Source organism: Stylophora pistillata, chromosome 12, assembly GCF_964205215.1.
Source record: "Stylophora pistillata chromosome 12, jaStyPist1.2, whole genome shotgun sequence".
Lineage (NCBI taxonomy): Eukaryota > Metazoa > Cnidaria > Anthozoa > Scleractinia > Pocilloporidae > Stylophora > Stylophora pistillata.
In genome coordinates this window covers 28077954-28099436 of record NC_142530.1, presented here as the reverse complement: position 1 = coordinate 28099436, position 21483 = coordinate 28077954, and the positions used below count along the sequence as shown (strand labels likewise).

General features: G+C 38.2%; 3 protein-coding genes across 3 annotated transcripts; 1 reads left to right on the top strand and 2 right to left on the bottom strand.

Annotated features, from left to right (window-relative positions):
* Nucleotides 1-438: 438 nt before the first annotated feature.
* LOC111319882 (RYamide receptor-like) lies at nt 439-2429 on the bottom strand. The gene has a single exon (XM_022922607.2). The coding sequence runs from the start codon at nt 2427-2429 to the stop codon at nt 1398-1400; it is 1032 nt and encodes a 343-aa protein (XP_022778342.2). The 3' UTR covers nt 439-1397.
* Nucleotides 2430-8568: 6139 nt separating this feature from the next.
* LOC148719484 (neuropeptide SIFamide receptor-like) lies at nt 8569-11657 on the top strand. The gene has a single exon (XM_088741324.1). It carries the CDS (start codon nt 9654-9656, stop codon nt 10713-10715), a length of 1062 nt encoding a protein of 353 aa, XP_088597450.1. The 5' UTR covers nt 8569-9653; the 3' UTR covers nt 10716-11657.
* A 5741-nt stretch (nt 11658-17398) lies between these two features.
* On the bottom strand, nt 17399-18430 carry LOC148719483 (QRFP-like peptide receptor). The gene has a single exon (XM_088740109.1). The coding sequence runs from the start codon at nt 18428-18430 to the stop codon at nt 17399-17401; it is 1032 nt and encodes a 343-aa protein (XP_088596235.1).
* Nucleotides 18431-21483: the final 3053 nt, after the last annotated feature.

The following is a 21483-nucleotide window of genomic DNA, read 5'->3' as shown; positions in this document are numbered from 1 at the left end:
TCAAGCGAGGCCAGAAAGGTTCATTTAAAATTAAACAAAAGAATATTAATCCCGCAGCCATTTATGAAAGTGGTCAATGGACTACTTCTTTGTACTTTCTATCTGGTCTGGCTTTGTTTTTACGAAATCAGAAATATGCTCAAACTCAAACGGAGACGAGGACGTGGGAAAACAAAAGATCCAAAGGGCAGAACCTTGGCTCAGCACGTGCGTTTTAAAACTTCATACATTGCATAGCCGTCCTCTGTAAAAAATTACGTAAATTCGCCAAAATTTGCGTCCACTGAGAGCGGAAACTCCAACAGTAAATTATTTAAGTTTCAATTTGGAACTCAACGCTGCTATCATACGTTGTACTGAGGTTGGGGTGTGGCACCGTAAGAAACGATAAAGCATATGTGCTCAATCGCAAAGTTCTAACTTCTTTAGAGTTATAAATTCATTTTTTAATCGAAACTTTCCTTGGCTTGCTGCCCTGATCGCGTAACCGGGCTAAAACGTATTATAGCAAAATATAGCAGGTAATTACAGTTTTCTGATTCCAGTTCATTTATTAAGATCTTTAGTAGTAGGAATTGATGGTTTCAGTCATTTTTAATTTTTTCGGTAGTCATTTGGTTGTAAGTGTTTTGTAAACTCGGCATGTCAACAGCAAAATCATTCAAGCCACGCTCATCATACAGACTCCCTGTGGATGTTTGCAGTGAAAGCACTGCCTAATGAAGGAAGGATGATCTTCGTGGCTTCGCGCATTTTAAGTCAATCGCCTTTTGGCGAGCTCGCTCGTACGGTGCCACACTCCAATCGTATGTTTCATGTTTAGTGGAAATTATCGCCAAGGTCTCAAGGATCTTCTCAGCAGCTTCTCTGTAAAGCATCGACGAGTTCATCCAAGCGCTCTTCCAGGTGTTGAACTGATTCAATACAACACCAGGTTGTGAGTAATGAAGAGGAAGAGAGAACAAAAAATTAGGGGGAGAAAAAAACAGACGAGAAGGATCGATCAGTTAAGATATCTCAAAATATTAACTTAAAATATTATAAGAGCAACAATTCAGCAAACTTTGCCGAACAAAGTTTAAAAAGAGGCTAATCTAAAGTTGAATCTAAAAGTTATGTAATGTAGCTCAATTTTGATGTACATGAAATTGCAAAGCACGCATGACGCAAAAACTATTTAAAATACATGTAAGCCATTAAACAAATGTAAATAAAAGAAGCTACCTGCTACTATGACCATCTATGCCTTAAAAATTAATTTTTAGTGTACACTCCAAAGCATCATGCTGTTTTGACAAGCTTTAGTTTATCAAACTAATCTACCTATTCATTTCCTGCTACTTTTCTTTTCCATTATTTTATCCACTCCTAAATTCTTAGTTTTTGTTTCTCACAAGTTAGTGCAGGCTGTAGTGTTTCAATTCTACGTTGGGCCGCTCAACTAGATTAGTCCTGCACAAATAGCTGAGGAGACTCTTAAGTCCCTGACGATACTTTCCACTAAAAATGAAAAAGATGTAAGGGTTTATAGCACAGTTTGATTGAGCTAAAAAATACGCGATATGTTCGAAGTATTGGAAACTACAAAATGATATCATAATGTTGTCTGATGAATAGAGGCTTAATAACATCCGGATGGTGGCGGGCAGCCAGCACACCGTGAACACCAACACGACAGCGACAGACATCTTCAAAACATTTCTCTCTCTCTTCAAACGTTGTTCTCTTACGTTCACTGTTTGCTCGCCTGGAGTCTTCTGGGATTTAATTTTGTACACAATGGTGATATAGAGTATAGCGATCAAAATAAAAGGGACATACCAAAATATAACGATCAAAGCCAACATGTAGCTTTTAAAGGGCAATGAATCTCCAAACGCTTCCTTCCATTGCAGCTTACACGCCGGCCCATTTCGATTCTCAACAAGTTTCCAGGCAAACAAATCTGGGGACTTGATGGCAAGGGAGATGATCCAAGTGGCGAGAATGAAAAAACAACACAATTTAGAGCTGATAAGGGGAGAACGAAGAGGAAATACCACAGCTCCCAAACGATCAACAGCTATAAGAACCAGGCTTTGTATAGACACAAAAGTGGACACGTCGATTGAGTAAGAAAAAATCTTGCACATCGCTTCGCCGAGAGACCCTTTGATCAACCAGGTATCAACATACAACCCGGTCACAATACGTGGAAACAGGAAAATCGGAAAGAGAAGATCCGACATAGCCATGTTTAGAACGAAAAAGTTAATAGGATTTCTTAGGGTTTTCGTCTTGCATACAACCAGTCCGATAAAGATATTTCCAGCCAGCGAGGCTACGAAAAGCGCACTTAGAACTATGGTTTTCCCGGTTCTTGTTGCTGTTGAATCAATGCAGCTCGTATCTTGTGTTGTATTTGCGGTTTCGTTTACGTTTGTCGACATTTTTGCTGTTCAGAGATCAGTGTATTCCTCAGGTAGCACTTTTCTAAAGGGGTCTGAGAAATATGTCTACTTTACTCTGTTAGAGGAGGAGCATCTGATCATTAACATATATATTAAAAAAATTTGAAGCAAACCGAGAATATTGAGATAATTGTCCGTTTTAACAAAAACGTCCTAGTTGAGAAAATTATGCTTGAAAGTAAGGCAGAAATAATCAGAAGCTGTCTGGCAGGTATGATTATTCAAATAAGCACACAATTACAAACAAGGATAAAACATTTCGGCTTTCTTTGTCTTTCCTTTGAAAATGATTAATTCTTGTCCTCTGACACACGTTCATAACAAATTGGATATTTAATATCTAAATTTGGGAAAAAGAAGACTTCTTTGAGAAATATTCGATTCACATCATTAATAAGAGGATATGAGGCCTACCTTTTTAACATTTAAAACTTTAGCTATTCAAGGATGCCTCTTTCCTTAATTACTTTATGCAGCATGAAGAAGTGCAAGTCATTAATTCTAAGTTAGACTTAGTTTCTCATCTCAATGGCGTGATGTTTAATGATCAATCACAAAAAGGAAGTAAAGCTGCAAAAAAAATAATGTAATCTTTTATTACCTACGACATTCATCTGAAAAACATGATATATTACTCTGCAGTAAAAAGAAGTTTAAAGAAGCCAAGTAAACAACCATTGGTCACAGAGCTATCTGGCTTTTCCTAAGTGGGCTTTTAGTTTTTGTAATGAAACCTTTCTTGAAGCACCTGTGTAACATGATTAGTTTACTCACACTCATTCTGACAGCCTTTAAGAGAAAATTGAAGTCAGAAAAAAATTGGGGAGGGGAGAGAGAGGGGAGATTCGCTAAAAAAAATATTCATTGTTGACAAAGAGAAAAAAAGCTACCTGCGAGTTGTCTTGTTTCGTGCTGGACATGCCCGATGCACTTCCCTCGCACGCTTACCTCGGTTTGACTGATGAAGAACGGAAAAAAACTTGATAGTAATAACGATAATGATAATAGCGTTAATTGTTTTCATAATAACGATATTAGTAATAAAATAATAATCTTATCAAAAAAATAATAATGCCTGTTTTGCAGGCTATGATATGAGGAATGTTTGTGAAGAATATCATGATAAAGATTTACAAATAATTATGAGTAATACGACAAAAAGCAAATAAAGAGGGGATTCTATTTTGCTAAAACTCAACTGAAAAATAAAAAGTTCAAAAATTTTTCGAGCGATCAAAACTTTTGCAAATTATGGAGCCGACAGTTTGCTTCAAGCTCAAGGGTTTTATTTTCAGGTTGTGTGTTTCCTTTGGGTTAAATTTATATTCGTCTTAGTTTTCAACATCAGCTTGGTTTTTCATTCATTCAAAACGTTTTTTTAAGCTGCATTTCTACCCGCCAGGTCGGTTTAGTCATTAAGTTCGTAGTCATTGGGGAAGAAACTATGAAAATGACATTTTTCTTTTATCTGTCCGTTTCTGATACCCGTTTCATTTCTCTGTTGACATTTCTGTTCCTCGTTCCATCCAGTTCTACACCCTCTAATGTTCTAACGAGTCGGCCGAAAATAAACTAATGAAGGGCTCAAGTTCCTAGTACAAGATAGTTTGTCAGAGCAAGCAAATAACGAAGGGATAACGTTTTGAATGTCAGGTGGCCAATTAACAATATAAACTCGGTCGATAACATCGTATTGTTGTTGTAGTTGTATCTAATGTTTAGAAAACATTCATTTCTTTGGGGAGATACCGATTTGTGTCCCATACCGATTTCATATTTATACTAAAAAGCTTTTAGGAAAGCTAATTTACTAGTTCTTTCATTCATGATCGCCAAGAGGTCAATATAACAGATGGTTTACAGATACTTAACGAAGGACTTAACGAAATTGTTTTTCAATTCGGAGAAAACTGCAAAGAATAAAGCAAAACTTTTTTGAGTAACGCTGAGAGTAACTTAAAGGAAAGCAGAGTTTGGACGAAAATCTAAGGCATCTCGAAAATGTCGGCAAGCTTGAATGCAGCACAGAATGGGACCCAGATCTCGAGCCGTGCTCAAATTCAGCTTCTGAAGGAAAAAGAATCGGATACACCTTTGCTTAAAGCCTGATGTTTTGCGTTTCCTTGGTTGGAAATATATTCCTTACAGTGATTGTTTACAAGACGAAAACCATGAGGAAACCCATCAACTTTTTAATCGTAAACACGGCCATCTCCGATCTTCTGTATCCTGTTTTCCAGTTCTCCTGTATCATAACCAAGTTACAAACCAATTCTTGGATGGTGGGTGGTTCTCTTGGTCTGGTCTTGTGGAAGCTGATGTCCTTTTTCCCGGAAGTCTCTTCTGCTGTGTCAGTGCAAAGCCTGGCTCTAATAGCAGTTGATCGATTTGGTGCTGTGGTGTATCCCCTCTGTTCTCCCGTCATCAGCTCAAAGCGGTGTTCTTTGTTCATCCCGGTTTCTCGGATCTTCGCCATGCCCAAACCAAGACTCGCGGGGGTACTAAACGTGAGGGGACCCCGGGTTTTACAAGAAGTTTTGTTGACAAGTTGAGGTCTAGTACCCCCCGCGAGTCTTGGTTTGCCAACATGACGAGGTTACCAAGCCGATTTAAACGGTCGTTGTGTCGTGTTTAAAAAGGACTCGGATGTCTACAAACGGTTTAACGTTTCACTGAGGACTCGGAGAGCCACCTGACGTCGATCGTAGGGCTGAGATTGTGTGGCTAGAGAATCGAAATGAAAGGTCAACCTTTTGCCCTTGAATTCTGCGGTGGATTTGTGGCCGTGGGTACATTTTAGCTTCGGATTTTTTACTTCTTTCGGGAGGCTGTCTGGACAGAAGTGTTCGGCCTTGTCTTCTCTTTAAGAAGAGAAAACCAGGATTAAAAAAAAAGCGATTAAATCAAGTGAAATGGGTAAAATAACGACACCAGGAGCAAGCAATACACGTATGGAATAAGGCAAGCCATTTTTATTTAATATTTTCACTTTTAACTATCTCTATGGCTATCTTGTAGAAAATCCCATACAAATCCTTATAAATCGATATGCAAATTGTGTTCCTTGTGTGGTCCAAAAAGAGAGCTTGGGCCGCCTGTGCATTCACCAGGCGTAAAATTTAAACGAAACTACATAGCCATGGCACTCACACAGAACACGAGCACAATTGTAATATAGAGGTGAATAAAGGCTGATAGTTTCTAAAGAAACTGTTAGGGGCCGTTTCGTTTAGTAAATAGGCGTTGCCTATGATGACAGATATAATTTAATTAACACAACTCGTGATTGACATTAATTCCTCACAATGATTTAAAGTGTTAGCTTGTCGTGATTTAAACCAGTTTTTTCAGAAGAATCAGTGACAGAGAAGTCGATTTTTGTATCTGTTCGCTTACCCGAATCTGCTAACCTGAAGTGAGAAACCTGTTTTTACGACCCGCCACAGAAGTAAGTTTCCAGTCATGTTTTCTTGAATTTTGCCATGAGATTAAGACTAAATTTACTAAATTTATTTCGAATTACAAATGTATTTCACTTAGATCGAATAGTCTTTAAAGTTTGGATAATATTATACGGTTTGTGGTGGTCGTCTGAGCTGACCAGTTCCGAGTAAGGAATCAGGGGCTGCGTCAGTGGGGGTAACGAAATAATTTGGATATATCAACAAAGTCGAAATGGTAAATTGGCCACCGTAACGATTACAAAAGCTGACGTTTCGAGTGTTAGCCCTTCGTCGGAGCGAAGGGGCTCGACACGGGGTTCGACACTAACTTTTCAACTTACCAGCCAAGTGGCTAGTGAAATCTTAGATAGTAAGACAATTTCAGTTTGGTTACTAGCTAAACTGACTAGTGAAAATCGAAAACCACTAGCCAAAACCGAATTTCTACTAGTTTGTGGCAAGTGGGCTACTGTTAGTGTCAAGCCCTGTGCCCTGTATAATATAGTTTTACATACTTTGCGCGCATAACGAGATCTGAATTGTTGTACTTTTATTGATCGTGACACTGTAACATCATTATGTTCATATATACATTAGTCATATTGACAATTTCTTCTAGTAGATCACAGTGATCAAGAGTATACATCATGTCCTCTACCAAGCACATACAACTCCGTGAGAAGAACAAACCAACATCTAAACTGTAAGGTGAATACTACAAGGAAAGCTATGAAGGCTGGCAATGCGTATGCTTGAGATTATTTGTTATCACGGTTATTCCTTTCTATGGAAAATAAAACATCTCAATAAAATAGGACTAAAGGAGAGAATATCACCTCTTTTCCGAAGAGTAACGAAAAATGGTTCATTTGGAAACCTTCAGCATGATATTTCTTTCCAACGAGAATAAATGTCGCAGAGTCCATCAGGAAGTCAATTAAATTTCAACTAGTACCTATCACCAAACCGAAACAATAGAGGCCATTTTGTGGTTATCGTCCCCTTTGAGTGAAAAACCGTTGAGAAGCAGAGGGCTGCCGACAAGGAGGGCTATCACTAAGTATGTATAACCGCAAACAATGCGCAGTCTCAACACTTGTCTGACTCACAACTGGAAGAGAGCCTACTGAAAAACATCTGTGCATTCCATTACGCATGTAGACGCAAGGTCAGATTTCAAGGTGCGTATAACAAGACCATTTATTTAAAATACATGTAAGCTAGTAAACAAAGAATGGCATATCATCGTCATTGGCCCGATTATGTCGATTTCTTACCATTCCGTTTTGATTCAGATCATATCATGGTGATGTCTTTTACGGTCAACGGTAAACATTTTGGATTTTACTGCTCACGGTTATCTTCCTTCCTTTGTGATTAAGAGGAAAATTTTACCAGCTATATTTTTTACGCCTCACGGCTAAAAACTGTTAATTTTTACGCCTAACAGTTAAACTTTTTGGCCGTTTTGTGGCTAACGGTTAACTCTGGCCCATTTGTACCCTCTAGGAGATTGATTATTGATTATCTAATATGAATGAATACGATCTATATATGGAAAAATTTATCGTGATTGGGAATCGATTGTCAGTGGAGAGCTGCAATTCTTTCCTGATCCATGATCATGTTGATGTAACCAAAGTTACTTTCATTATCAAAAGTTTTGCGAGCTAAAGCAAAACTCAACAAGTAAGGAGTAATGCTTCCTGAATGACAAACCCTGACTCAGTTGTTAATAGCATACACTTGATGTGATTAAAACGTAAAGGACTTGTTGTAAGTTTGACCATTTAAACCGTAAGTGACCATCGATGCAATTTTTTTTCTACAAAAACACAATTTCTTCATTTCTACTTCGTTTTTTTCCCTCTTCCTTAAAGATATGAAGATTGAACATTAGGCGATGAATGCGGATAAGATTTAGGTTTGGTTTTCTATCAAAGCACAATTTTAGTTTGAGAATTTTAAACTGAATTCCAAAATCCCTTTTACCATTTCTCTTTTTACCTTCCGAGATGTGCTTAAGTAAAGTAGAAAGACCTAAAACATGATACGTGACAACAAACCCAATGCAAATAAAGGCCTAGAATAATTGGTTTCTGTATATTCTACCAAAATGAGATATTCAAATTTCTGTCACTATCACAGTAAGCGGTAATACAAATTAAATATAACTGCCTGTGACTTCCACAAGAGCAGCACTTGGCTTCAGCGGTGACTGAAGAACGCTTCTATAAAGTGGCGATGAACTTGAGCGCAACAGTGAATGTCGTGTTTGTTTTTATAATATATTGCGTTAAAACCTCACATTTGAATGACAACAATCGAGATGATTCGAAAAATGAGTGAAAATACTTTAAAAACTTCATATGGTATTTAAGCGAGTCTATTTGCATGAAAATTAAGAAAAACCACAAAAGTGGTGAATGAGGCAAGATATTTTTTGATCGAAGATTATATTTCCTTAATCCACAATCTCATTTACCCAAAACTAAGTGGGTCGTATTTCGTTTGGTGCATGAAGAATGTTTAGCACAACTTTGTGATGAAAAGGTGATCATCATCACTTTGTTTTGCAGCAGGGTCTTTTATGACTTAGGAATTGAATTGTAAGTCTTCGGTTTACTTCATGTCTAATTTTCTTTGTTTGATAGATTGACTTGTCGCCCACATGAAAAGCTGGAAGAGGAACTCTCTGTCGATCATTTTCACGATTTGATCACGTGCGGCTGTTTTCTCTCCTTGAACATAGTGTTGAATGCTGGATGGAATCCTGTTCGGTGACAAGCAAGTTCTCTCGACGACGAAGGAAAGCTTACCCCCTAACATGCAAATTAGAAATCGGCCTTTCTTTGTCGTCCGGCCGAAAGATGGGCTCTTCCTTTTTATTACAACTTTTTTTAACATTCTTCAACTCGTCTCCCGAAGAAACATTTAGACACAACTGCAATGGACTGTAATAGATATTTAATAATACTCAGCTAGCAATATTCAGTGACAATATGGACGTTAACAGGACGCAGTATGACTTGGTTCTCTACTGACAGCCGTTAATGTGTGATCTTTCATACCAGCTGTCAAACGTTATTCAATATAAACATCGCTTGTAAAGTTTTTTCTATCACCGCTTTCCCCTCATCGAGTCATTAGGTTCAGAGCGTACATCTCGGTAGACATGAATAAGATGGTGCCTGCTTTAAGTTTAGAGGAGAACTAACCCGAAGAACTTCTTCAAATTTGAACTAAGAATAACAGTTGGAATGTAAACAATTATGTCACATCCCGTATTTAAGTATGGTCACAGCTTTAACTTCCCGCGTGCTTCATATCTCGATGAACGCACGCTGACGTAAGAACCAATTGTTAAATGTGATAGTTCTAATGAGTTCTCAGGAAGGCTCCCTTTTGCTTAATTTGAATGTTGTACGAACCAGATGCTTACAGACACAGCAAGATAGGAAAACAGAAGAGAAAAGGACTTTCAAAAACTGTGTTTGAGGCTATTTGAATAACAATTATCGAGATTAGATCTCTCCCGGCCATTTTGTTTTAGTAAAATGCAAATGTAGACACTCTCAATCCCTAATTTAAATAAAGGTTCTGGGTACAATCTGTCAATTTTCTTGAGTTTTTTTATAGAAGCTAACGTATTCAATTAAGCAGTTTTAATCCCTATGCAAATCATCCCATGTGTTCACACAAAAAGGTGGGCGTTCAGAACTGTTGGCTGAAGATAATACTGGTTTCTTTAGTGTAGAGAATGTCGGCAAACGTGACCTCGACGATGAATGCAACACAGACATCGAACTGCTCAAATCCAGTTACTGAGGCAAAAGGAATCGGATTCACCTTCGCGTACAGCTTCATGTTGATTGTCTCTCTGGTTGGAAATGTTTTCATCGGATTGATTGTTTACAAGTCAAAAACTATGAGAAGGCCCATTAACTTCTTAATCGTAAACATGGCCATGTCTGATTTGATGTTTCCTGTTTTTGTCTTCTCCCGAATCATAACACAGATACAAACCAACTCCTGGTTTATCGGTGGTTCCCCTGGCCAGGTGTTGTGTAAGCTGGTATCTTTTCTCTCGGAAGTCTCTGTTGCCGTGTCTATTCAAAGTCTGGTTCTGATAGCAGTGGATCGATTTGTTGCTGTGGTGTATCCCCTCCGTTCTCCAGTCGTCGGTTCAAAGCGGTGTCCTTTCTTCATCCTGGCTACCTGGATCTTGGCCATGGCCATTAAGTTCCCATATCTCATCGCCTTTGAACTTGTCGAGTATCCTTCACCAAGGATAGAATGTGAGCCTCACTGGGAAAAAGTCTTCGGACATACTTCCAACTTCACAGACTACGTCCTGGCAAATATAATAACACTTTATTATATGCCTTTGGTTTTGATTGCCGTTCTTTACATTATTATCGTTTTCAAGCTAAAGTTACAAGTCGTCCCGGGATCCGCACAATCGGTTATCGCTGAACAACAGCGTTTCAAGATAGAGCGAAATGTGTTAAAGATGTCCACTTCTATCGTGCTCATGTTTGCGATCTGCCAACTTCCCGCGACAATCTACTATCTTTTGTATTTCTTCTCAAGAGACTTAACCGTGCGACATTCCTGTGGCTTTGCACATTTTCATTCCATTGCTGTGTTGTTAGCTCGTTCGTACGCCGCCGTTAACCCGTTCATCTATTTCGTTTTCAGTGGAAATTACCGCCAAGGTCTTAAGAACCTCCTCGGCTGCTTTTCTGTTAAACTTCGGGAACCCCCCAATAATGGTAAACGAACGATACGGGACACAAATGAATATGAGACTGGGCTATGAAAATCTAGAAGATGAAGAAGATGAAGAAGAAGAGAAAGATTAAATAAAAAAGAAACAGGAAGAAGATGAAAAATATGACCTAAATAAAGATTATATATAAAGATTATAAAGTTTAAACTTGTCACGTTAATGATTGATTAAGAAACTAAGTGAGCCTAAGAATAAATTTTTAAATTAATTTTACTGAAAATAATGGAAAAAACGTGTCTGGTTAATTAGTCTTTGCTGTCAACGCAATTTTTTAGTAATGCTAATTTTACAACTTAGAGCCAGACACCACCTTTTTGCTACTGAATGACATGTGATTCGGTTTTCGCTTTCTAGATTGTCTCTAAAGCTGTAAAGCTGATTTCATTCATAACATTCCTTTTTAGACAATGATTTATCTGTGGAAATTTTTGAAAGGCCGGCCTTGAGGTCTATTACAGTCGTGTGCGTGAATAATTATTTGAACTAAGTGACTGGACATTACTTATCACGGGGGAGGGGAGGCTGGGAGGATTTTGGTTGTTACGATAAAATTGAACTGATCCCCTCCATAAGGCTCTGTAGGCCTCGCAGTGTGCAAAGGTACGTGGAGATATACGTGAATGAGACAGTTTACCATGTGGTTGTTTTGTATCTACTATTTTTGTAGCTGAATAGTGCAAAGGATAGTTAAAGTAAATTTGCTGAAAATTCATTTTAAAACAGTGACGTCATAAGTCAAGAAGAACTTCAGTTTTTTATGACTGATCCTTTCCGACATCAATCGTAGTTTTATTTCAATTACTGCTGGAAATTAACCATCCATTCAGCTGAAGTTTTGGTAGTTTTTGGAAAGAAAGTACCATCCGTAAAAGCTTATTGGATTCTGATTGCTAACTCGGGTTGAGGCTTTTACGTAAAAAAAATTCTGTGTGAATGCCGTGTTTTGGATATATTTTATCGGGTGGTCTTTGAAGCGAGACAATATCATTAGGCAACACTTTCAATGCAAACATCCACAGGGGGTTTGTATGATGATCGTGGCTTGAATAGTTTTGCTGTTGACGTGCCGAGTTAACGAAACACTTACCGTTAAACGACCACCAAAAGAAATTAAAGTGACTGAAACCATTAATTCGTACTACAAACGATCTTAATAAATGTACTGGAATCAGAAAACTATAACTACCTGCTATATTTCAGAATGTATTACGTTCTAGCCAGGTTAGCGATCAGGGCAGCGAGTCGAGGAAAATTTTGATTAAAAAATAAATTTATAATTCTAAAGAAGTTAGAATTATGCGAACGATTTGATGTTTTACGGTCTCTTACGGCGCTACACCTCAACCTCGGCGCAACGTATGAGAGCGGCGTTGAGTTCCAAATTAAAACTTGATTTGCCGTTGGGATTCCGCTCTAAGTCGACGCAAATTTTGGCGAATTCGCGTAATTTTTTAAGGAGGACGTCTATGCAATGTATGAAGTTTTAAAACGCACGTGCTGAGCCATGGCTTTGCCCTTTGGATCTCTTTTTCCCCACGTCCCGGCGTCTCCGATTGAGTTTGAGCATATTTCTGATTTCGTAAAATCAAATTAAAGCCTCACCAGATGGAAAATACAAAGAAGTAGTCCAGGCACATTATTCACATCTATGACTATGTAGGGCTTAAAAATTGATTTTTAGTGTACACTCCAAAGCATCATGCTGTTTTGACAGGCTCTAGTTGATCAAACTCTACCATAATCTTCCAATTCATTTCCTGCTACTTTTATTTTCAATTTGTTCCATTTCTAAATTCTTAGCTTTTGCTTCTCACAAGTTAGTGCAGGCTGTAGTGTCTCAGTTCAACTTTGGGAGCGGTTCAAGTCGATTACTCCTGTACAAACAGCTGAGAAGACTCTTAAGACCCTGACGATAATTTCCACTGAAAATGAAAGAGATGTAAGGGTTTATGGCACAGTTTGATTGAGCTAAAAAATACGCGATCTGTTCGAAGTATCGGAAACTACAAAATGATATCATAATGTTGTCTGATGAATAGAGGCTTAATAACATCCGGATGATGGCGGGCAGCCAGCACACTGTGACATGTGACACGTGACACGTGACACCGTGAACACCAACACGACAGCGACAGACATCTTCAAAACATTTCTCTCTCTCTCTTCAAACGTTGTATTCTTACGTTCAATGTTTGCTCGCCTGGAGTCTCGTGGGAGTTAAATTTGTACGCAATGGTGATGCAGAGTATGGCTATCAAAACCAAAGGAATATACCAAAATATAACAATCAAAGCCAACATGTAGCTTTTAAAGGGCAATGACTCTCCAAACGCTTCCTTCCGTCGCAACGTACACGCCGGCCCATTTCGATTCTCAACAAGTTTCCAGGCAAACAAATCTGGGGACTTGATGGCAAGAAAGATGATGCAAATGGCGAGAATAAAAAAACAACACAACTTAGAGCTGATGAGGGGAGAACGAAGAGGAAATACCACACCTCTAAAACTATCAACAGCCACCAGGATCAGGCTCTGTATACACAGAAGAGCGGACACCTCGATCGAGCAATCTTGCACATAGCTTCGCCGAGAGGCCCTTTGATCAACCAGGTATCGACATACAACCTGGTCACCATACGTGGTAACAGGAAAACCGGAAAGAGAAGATCGGACATGGCCATGTTTACAATAAAAAAAAATAATAGGTTTTCTTAAGGTTTTCGTCTTGCATACAACCAGTCCGATACAGATATTTCCAACCAGCGAAGCTACGAAAAGCGCACACCGAACTGTGGTTTCCCTGGTTCTTGTTGCTGTTGAATCAAAGCAGCTCGTATCTTGTGTTGCATTTGTGGTTGCGTTTACGTTTGTCAACATTTTTGCTGTTCAGAGATCAGTGTATTCCTCAGCAAGCACTTCTCTAAAGGGGTCTGAAAGATATGTTTGGTTTACTCTATATATAAAAAGAAGACCATCTGATTATCAACATGGATATTAAAATTTTATGCAAACCGAGAATATTGAGATAATTGTCCGTTTTGGCAAAAACGTCTTAGGTGAGAAAATTACGCTTGAAAGTAAGACAGAAATAATCAGAAGCTGTCTGGTAAATATTATTATTATTATTATAATGATATTAGTGTTGACCCTTTTTCATAATAACGATATTAGTAATAAAATAGTTATTATCAAAACAATAATAATGCCTGTTCTACAGGCTATGATATGCTAAAAAGTCAGGTCGAGGAATGTTTGTGAAAAATATCATGATGAAGATATATGAATAACTATAAGTAATACGACAAAAACCAAATAAAGAGGTGATTCCATTTTGCTAAAACTCGATTGCACAACGTAAAGTTCAAAAAAATTTTGGAACGATCAAAAATTTTCCAAATTATGGAGCCGACAGTTTGCTACAAGCTCAAGGGTTTTATTTCAGGGTGTGTTCTTCCTCTGGGTTAAATTTATGTTCGTCTTAGTTTTAAACATCAGCTTGGTTTTTTATTCATTCAAAACGTTTTTTTAAAATCCATTTCCACCTGCCAGGCCGGTTTAGTCATTATGTTCGTAGTCATTGGGGAAGAAACTATGAAAATGACATTTTTCTTTTATCTGTCCTTTTCTGATACCCGTTTCCTTTCTCTGTTGAAATTTCTGTTCCTTGTTGCATCCAGTTTGTTGCATGTTAGTTCCCCAACAACGGATTTGTTGGAATCCGTGGACTGTCTGTTGAGAGACTGTGAACGTTACTTTCTAAATGCTGACCGAAACATGGCAGAAAACTTAATTGTACGACTCCAGGTTCTTTCTACAAACGAAACCTGGCCACTGGCTTGCCGAAGAGGCGTGATCTGAATTTAAAGCCAATTCAAATTGAGCCAATGACTGGAAGCCAATACTGAAATAGCCTTATTTATTGAATAACATTTGACAAGCTGGCTTCATGTGATGGCGCCTTCGTGAAGGAGAATGTTCTACAACAGAGACGTTTAACTGGACTTTGACGCAAACTAGATTATGAAAATTTGTACTCCTTTAAGCCGTGTGAACTAGTCATCTTTTGCTATTTTAGTACAGAGTATTTCGGGGAGTTAAGAAAAAACGAAGAGATTTTCTTGAGAAAAACCTAGTGAAATCAAAGATTCATTTTTACCGCTTTCCGATGCAATAAACGACGGTAGCAATCTTTAGTTAAACACGATCAATTCATCAGCTCATAAAAATACATATTACATAAGCTAAGATATTTAAAATTCAAACAGCATACTATAACACTAAAAACTGTTTTCCGTGAATGCCGTGCGTTAGACTTAAAGAATGTCACTGCTCCTATGATACCCGTAGAGACTCTTTGTTCCTTATATCGCATGGTAGACTGTTCCATAACGTGGCGCCATTGTAGCTAAAGCTTTTTCAGTAATAATTAGTGCACGGTAATGGAACATTGAGCTTATTTTCAGAGTCCCCGAGGTCATAAGCAGAGTCACACCACGTACACTTTGAATACAGATATACTCTGGAGCTAGCATAAACTCACAAACCGTTCAGTACTCTGGTGAGTTCGGTTATTAAACGTGTAAATATAAAAAGTCTGAGCGACAAATTTCAGTCACTAAGGTAAAAAAAAAATCGTAAAGTACAAGTGATAGGAGTGCTAAGGAAGGATTTATAAGGTAGATGAAGTTTAAAAAAGCGCAAAATTTCTTTCAGTTCTCTATTGATTCTTTTTTTTTTGGTTCGTTTTGTTTGGCTTTTTTTGTTTTTTTTTCTTATACAAACGATAATTACCCTATCGTCTCTAAGGAGACTTCGGTGTAAACTGCGACTTTGAGTTAACGAGGAGAACGGGTAAGGCCGCAAATTACGTCTTCGGTCAGTTGAACGGTAATCTATCAGTTGCTAGAGTTCTCTATTTATTTCTTATCCCAAAGAATAATCGGTTGTTATTCTTTCTATTGCTCTCAATGTATTTTTATCTCTTTGTTGAATAAACTTTTCAAGCACACGTAGTCAATCGACATATTCACTTCCTTTTTGTTGTGAAAAAAAGAGGATTTTAGTTATACGTTTCCGTTTCCAACAAGTGGCACGAACGATTTAAATTTTCGCGAGTAGGTATCTTGTAGTTCTTGCGGGGATTGGTTGGAAATTCTCAGAAAATTTGATATGTTCTTCGCTGAACAGAATTACATCGCTGCTGAAGTCGATGGAACAAAGCTAAGTAAAGCAAGCGCGATCCTGTCGTTGTCGGAAGGAACTTTGGTGTCGGACATGTAACAAAAAAGCTCACTGGTCTGACTGGGGTAGGGAGAAGGAGCAGATTTCCTCAGACCACCCCCCTCTTAATCGGCAATTGAAAAGTATGGTAAAAGAAGTGTTTTCATGAGGTTAAAACTCGATCACGAAGGCGAAAATCTTCTCCAGGTCTTGCCAGGTTTATTTACATTTGTTTACTGGCTTACATGTATTTTAAATAGTTTTTGCGTCATGCGTGCTTTGCAATTTCATGTACATCAAAATTGAGCTACATTACATAACTTTTAGATTCAACTTTAGATTAGCCTCTTTTAAACTTTGTTCGGCAAAGTTTGCTGAATTGTTGCTCCTGTAATATTTTAAGTTAATATTTTGAGATATCTTAACTGATCGATCCTTCTCGTATGTTTTTATCTTCCCCTTATTTTTTGTTCCCTCTTCCTCTTCATTACTCACAACCTGGTGTTGTATTGAATCAGTTCAACACCTGGCAGAGCGCTTGGATGAACTCGATGCTTTACAGAGAAGCTGCTGAGAAGATCCTTGAGACCTTGGCGATAATTTCCACTAAACATGAAACATACGATTGGAGTGTAGTACCGTACGAGCGAGCTAACCAAAAGGCGATGGACTTAAAATGCGCGAAGCCACGAACATCATCCTTCCTTCATTAGGCAGCGCTTTCACTGCAAACATCCACAGGGAGTCTGTATGATGAGCGTGGTTTGAATGATTTTGCTGTTGACGTGCCGAGTTTACAAAACACTTACAACCAAATGACCACGGAAAAAAATAGAAATGATTAAAACCATCAATTTGTGCTACTAAAGATCTTAATAAATAAACTGGAATCAGAAAACTGTAATTACCTGATATATTTTGCTATAATACGTTTTAGCCCGGTTACGCGATCAGGGCAGCAAGCCAAGGAAAGTTTCGATTAAAAAATGAATTTATAATTCTAAAGAAGTTAGAACTTTGCGATTGAGCACATATGCTTTACCGTTTCTTACGTCGCCACACCCCAACTTCAGCACAACGTATGATAGCAGCGTTGAGTTCCAAATTGAAACTTAAATAATTTACTGTTGGAGTTTCCGCTCTCAGTGGACGCAAATTTTGGCGAATTCACGTAATTTTTTACAGAGGACGGCTATGCAATGTATGAAGTTTTGGAACGCACGTGCTGAGCCAAGGTTCTGCCCTTTGGATCTTTTGTTTTCCCACGTCCTCGTCTCCGTTTGAGTTTGATCATATTTCTGATTTCGTAAAAACAAAGCCAGACCAGATATGACTATCTATGGCTTAAAAATTAATTTTTAGTGTACACTCCAAAGCATCATGCTGTTTTCACAAGCTTTAGTTTATCAAACTAATTTACCTATTCATTTCCTGCTACTTTTCTTTTCCATTATTTTATCCACTTCTAAATTCTTAGTACTTGTTTCTCACTAGTTAGTGCAGGCTGTAGTGTTTCAATTCCACGTTGGGCGGTTCAACTAGATTACTCCTGCACAAATAGCTGAGGAGACTCTTAAGTCCCTGACGATACTTTCCACTAAAAATGAAAAAGATGTAAGGGTTTATAGCACAGTTTGATTGAGCTAAAAAATACGCGATCTGTTCGAAGTATTGGAAACTACAAAATGATATCATAATGTTGTCTGATGAATAGAGGCTTAATAACATCCGAATGGTGGTGGGCAGCCAGCACACCGTGAACACCAACACGACAGCGACAGACATCTTCAAAACATTTCTCTCTCTCTTCAAACGTTGTTCTCTTACGTTCAATGTTTGCTCGCCTGGAGTCTTCTGGGATTTAATTTTGTACACAATGGTGATATAGAGTATAGCGATCAAAATAAAAGGGACATACCAAAATACAACGATCAAAGCCAACATGTAGCTTTTAAAGGGCAATGACTCTCCAAACGCTTCCTTCCATTGCAGCTTACACGCCGGCCCATTTCGATTCTCAACAAGTTTCCAGGCAAACAAATCTGGGGACTTGATGGCAAGGGAGATGATCCAAGTGGCGAGAGTGAAAAAACAACACAATTTAGAGCTGATGAGGGGAGAACGAAGAGGAAATACCACAGCTCCCAAACGATCAACAGCCATAAGAACCAGGCTTTGTATAGACACAAAAGTGGACACGTCGATTGAGTAAGAAAAAATCTTGCACATCGCTTCGCCGAGAGACCCTTTGATCAACCAGGTATCAACATACAACTCGGTCACAATACGTGGAAACAGGAAAATCGGAAAGAGAAGATCCGACATAGCCATGTTTAGAACGAAAAAGTTAATAGGATTTCTTAGGGTTTTCGTCTTGCATACAACCAGTCCGATAAAGATATTTCCAGCCAGCGAGGCTACGAAAAGCGCACTTAGAATTATGGTTTTCCCGGTTCTTGTTGCTGTTGAATCAATGCAGCTCGCATCTTGTGTTGTATTTGTGGTTGCGTTTACGTTTGTCGACATTTTTGCTGTTCAGAGATCAGTGTATTCCTCAGGTAGCACTTTTCTAAAGGGGTCTGAGAAATATGTCTGCTTTACTCTATTAGAGGAGGAGCATCTGATCATTAACATATATATTAAAAAAATTTGAAGCAAACCGAGAATATTGAGATAATTGTCCGTTTTAACAAAAACGTCCTAGCTGAGAAAATTATGCTTGAAAGTAAGGCAGAAATAGTCAGAAGCTGTCTGGCAGGTATGATTATTCAAATAAGCACACAATTACAAACAAGGATAAAACATTTCGGCTTTCTTTGTGTTTCCTTTGAAAATGATTAATTCTTGTCCTCTGACACACGTTCATAACAAATTGGATATTTAATATCTAAATTTAGGAAAAAGAAGACTTCATTGAGAAATATTCGATTCACATCATTAATAAGAGGATATGAGGCCTACCTTTTTAACATTTAAAACTTTAGCTTTTCAAGGATGCCTCTTTCCTTAATTACTTTATGCAGCATGAAGAAGTGCAAGTCATTAATTCTAAGTTAGACTTAGTTTCGCATCTCAATGGCGTGATGTTTATTGATCAATCACAAAAAGGAAGTAAAGCTGCAAAAAAAATAATGTAATCTTTTATTACCTACGACATTCATCTGAAAAACATGATATATTACTCTGCAGTAAAAAGAAGTTTAAAGAAGCCAGGTAAACAACCATTGGTCACAGAGCTATCTGGCTTTTCCTAAGTGGGCTTTTAGTTTTTGTAATGAAACCTTTCTTGAAGCACCTGTGTAACATGATTAGTTTACTCACACTCATTCTGACAGCCTTTAAGAGAAAATTGAAGTCAGAAAAAAATTGGGGAGGGGAGAGAGAGGGGAGATTCGCTAAAAAAAATATTCATTGTTGACAAAGAGAAAAAAAGCTACCTGCGAGTTGTCTTGTTTCGTGCTGGACATGCCCGATGCACTTCCCTCGCACGCTTACCTCGGTTTGACTGATGAAGAACGGAAAAAAACTTGATAGTAATAACGATAATGATAATAGCGTTAATTGTTTTCATAATAACGATATTAGTAATAAAATAATAATCTTATCAAAAAAATAATAATGCCTGTTTTGCAGGCTATGATATGAGGAATGTTTGTGAAGAATATCATGATAAATATTTACAAATAATTATGAGCAATACGACAAAAACCAAATAAAGAGGGGATTCTATTTTGCTAAAACTCAACTGAAAAATAAAAAGTTCAAAAATTTTTCGAGCGATCAAAACTTTTGCAAATTATGGAGCGGACAGTTTGCTTCAAGCTCAAGGGTTTTATTTTCAGGGTGTGTGTTTCCTTTGGGTTAAATTCATATTCGTCTTAGTTTTAAACATCAGCTTGGTTTTTCATTCATTCAAAATGTTTTTTTAAGCTGCATTTCTACCCGCCAGGTCGGTTTAGTCATTAAGTTCGTAGTCATTGAGGAAGAAACTATGAAAATGACATTTTTCTTTTATCTGTCCGTTTCTGATACCCGTTTCATTTCTCTGTTGACATCTCTGTTCCTCGTTCCATCCAGTTCTACACCCTCTAATGTTCTAACGAGTCGGCCGAAAGTAAACTAATGAAGGGCTCAAGTTCCTAGTACAAGATAGTTTGTCAGAGCAAGCAAATAACGAAGGGATAACGTTTTGAATGTCGGGTGGCCAATTCACAATATAAACTCGGTCGATAACATCATATCGTTGTTGTAGTTGTATCTAATGTTTAGAAAACATTCATTTCTTTAGGGAGATGCCGATTTGTGTCCCATACCGATTTCATATTTATACTAAAAAGCTTTTAGGAAAGCTAATTTACTAGTTCTTTCATTCATGATCGCCAACAGGTCAATATAACAGATGGTTTACACATACTTAACGAAGGACTTAACAAAATTGTTCTTCAATTCGGAGAAAACTGCAAAGAATAAAGCAAAACATTTTTGAGTAACGCTGAGAGTAACTTCAAGGAAAGCAGAGTTTGGACGAAAATCTAAGGCATCTCGAAAATGTCGGCAAGCTTGAATGCAACACTGAATGGGACCCAGATCTCGAGCCGTGCTCAAATTCAGCTTCTGAAGGAAAAAGAATCGGATACACCTTTGTTTAAAGCCTGATGTTTTGCGTTTCCTTGGTTGGAAATATATTCCTCAGCCGGAGTAATTGTTTACAAGACGAAAACCATGAGGAAACCCATCAACTTTTTAATCGTAAACACGGCCATATCCGATCTTCTGTATGCTGTTTTCCAGTTCTCCTGTATCATAACCAAGTTTCAAACCAATTCTTGGATGGTGGGTGGTTCTATTGGTCTGGTCTTGTGTAAGCTGATGTCCTTTTTCCCGGAAGTCTCTGCTGCTGTGTCAGTTCAAAGCCTGGCTCTAATAGTAGTTGATCGATTTGGTGCTGTGGTGTATCCCCTCTGTTCTCCCGTCATCAGCTCAAAGCGGTGTTCTTTGTTCATCCCGGCTTCTCGGATCTTCGCCATGCCCAAACCAAGACTCGCGGGGCTACTAAACGTGAGGGGACCCCGGGTTTTACAAGAAGTTTTGTTGACAAGTTGAGGTCTAGTACCCCCCGCGAGTCTTGGTTTGCCAACATGACGAGGTTACCAAGCCGATTTAAACGGTCGTTGTGGCGTGTTTAAAAAGGACTCGGATGTCTACAAACGGTTTAACGTTTCACTGAGGACTCGAAGAGCCACCTGGCGTCGATCGTAGGACTGAGATTGTGTGGCTAGAGAATCGAAATGAAAGGTCAACCTTTGCCCTTGAATTCTGCGGTGGATTTGTGGCCGTGGGTACATTTTAGCTTGGGATTTTTTACTTCTTTCGGGAGGCTGTCTGGACAGAAGTGTTCGGCCTTGTCTTCTCTTTAAGAAGAGAAAACCAGGATTAAAAAAAAAACCGATTAAATCAAGTGAAATGGGTAAAATAACGACACCAGGAGCAAGCAATACACGTATGGAATAAGGCAAGCCATTTTTATTTAATATTTTCACTTTTAACTATCTCTATGGCTATCTTGTAGAAAATCTCAT

Coding starts and splice junctions, on each gene's coding strand:
- LOC148719484 (XM_088741324.1), top strand. CDS start 9,654: ATGTCGGCAAACGTGACCTCGACGATGAATGCAACACAGACATCGAAC.
- LOC111319882 (XM_022922607.2), bottom strand. CDS start 2,429: ATGTCGACAAACGTAAACGAAACCGCAAATACAACACAAGATACGAGC.
- LOC148719483 (XM_088740109.1), bottom strand. CDS start 18,430: ATGTCGACAAACGTAAACGCAACCACAAATACAACACAAGATGCGAGC.